Source organism: Rhagoletis zephyria, unplaced genomic scaffold (genome assembly GCF_001687245.7).
Source record: "Rhagoletis zephyria isolate East Lansing unplaced genomic scaffold, Rhagoletis_zephyria_1.1 Rzeph_scaffold_69373, whole genome shotgun sequence".
In the NCBI taxonomy this organism is placed as follows: domain Eukaryota; kingdom Metazoa; phylum Arthropoda; class Insecta; order Diptera; family Tephritidae; genus Rhagoletis; species Rhagoletis zephyria.
In genome coordinates this window covers 1-1,347 of record NW_016226424.1, presented here as the reverse complement: position 1 = coordinate 1,347, position 1,347 = coordinate 1, and the positions used below count along the sequence as shown (strand labels likewise).

At 41.4% G+C, this 1,347-nt stretch overlaps 1 protein-coding gene across 1 annotated transcript; it reads left to right on the top strand.

Moving 5' to 3' along the window:
- Positions 1 to 368: 368 nt before the first annotated feature.
- Positions 369 to 1,201, top strand: LOC108357040 (putative odorant receptor 85e; the record flags this gene model as incomplete). The annotated part of the gene is made up of 2 exons (XM_017608138.1): positions 369 to 938; positions 1,002 to 1,201. Coding segments are annotated over exons 1-2 (770 nt in total), but the record flags the coding sequence as incomplete, so codon positions are not given.
- Positions 1,202 to 1,347: the final 146 nt, after the last annotated feature.

The window sequence follows — 1,347 nt, the reverse complement described above, 5'->3', positions numbered from 1 at the left end:
GCGGGCTGAATCATGTTCGCTTCTAGGCAAACTTATACATGAACAATCATTTAAGTAGTTAAAAAGTTACGAAAGGCGTTTACAAAAACTTAAATACTTAGTACTTTTGATTGTCTAAATAATGCTAAGCGTGAGTCGCCTTTGCTTAAAATTTACAGACACAGTGAACACAAGAACATTAATTAAATTATTAAAACTTTATTCCAAGATCGATATAGAAAACTAAATTCAACCAATTCATTCAATGGCGCGCCCAATCAACTCCAAATGCCTATTTAAGCGGACTTGAAGCGCAGCGCAACATCAAACTGTTAGAAAATCTTCGCGCAAACGTTTTACAAAATTTGCTCCAAAGGCGCATAACTGCCATGTTAGTCGAAGAGTTCCAGCAAGGCGCTTCGCCACGCAATTCTCACGCCGATCCAGCGCGTATTGGCAATCTTTTTGCCGCACAAGTCGCCGCTTTCAAGGCCACAGGACAAATTCCCTTCAACATAAGATTGCCACCTCCTCTGCATTTAGTCAATCAGCTTTTGGGCTACATCTACTGCTGCTTTGTCATTTCGCAAACACTTTGCTTGGGTGTGCTCTACTTGAAGTGCTCTTACGATATGTTACTCGGCGGCACATTGGAAGAGATTACCGATGCACTCACTATGACAATAATCTTTTGGTTTAGCGTTTATGCTGCTTGCTATTGGTTGTTACGTTCGCGTCGCTTAATGAAATTCTTGCAGTATATTAATCAACATTATTGGCATCACTCGCTGCCTGGCCTGAGCTTTGTTAGCTGGCATCACTCATATGTGCTGGCCAAGCGTTTGACAATTGTTTGGACCAGTGTGTGTGTGGCGGGTACGGTGTTGTATGGATTGGCGCCGCTGGTGATGGGTGTACGCTTGCTGCCATTGAATACTTGGTATCCCTTCGATCCATTGGTACGTGCGAGTTGTTGTTATGGAATTTTTTTTTAACTTGAAAAATTTTATTTTTGTTTTCAGCAACCTTACATCTATCAGCTGCTTTATGTGCAGCAGTTGTTGGCGCAGATAATAATGGGTGCCACATTTGGCAATGGCTCTGCTTTGTTTGTCTCATTGGTTATGCTCATGTGCGGCCAGTTTGATGTGCTCTATTGCAGCCTGAAGAATTTGAGTTACTATGGGCGTTTACGTGCTGGATACGAAAGTGAAAAATTGCGGTATGTGAAGGAAAAATAAATTTAAGAAAAATAATTTAAGTTTACAAAAGGAAGGCGTGTCCCATACTTTCACTCGAAAACCGAATTGTCCATTGTCTTCAAGTGAGTGTTAGAAGAGACACCTATTCATAACCGAGAGAGGAGCT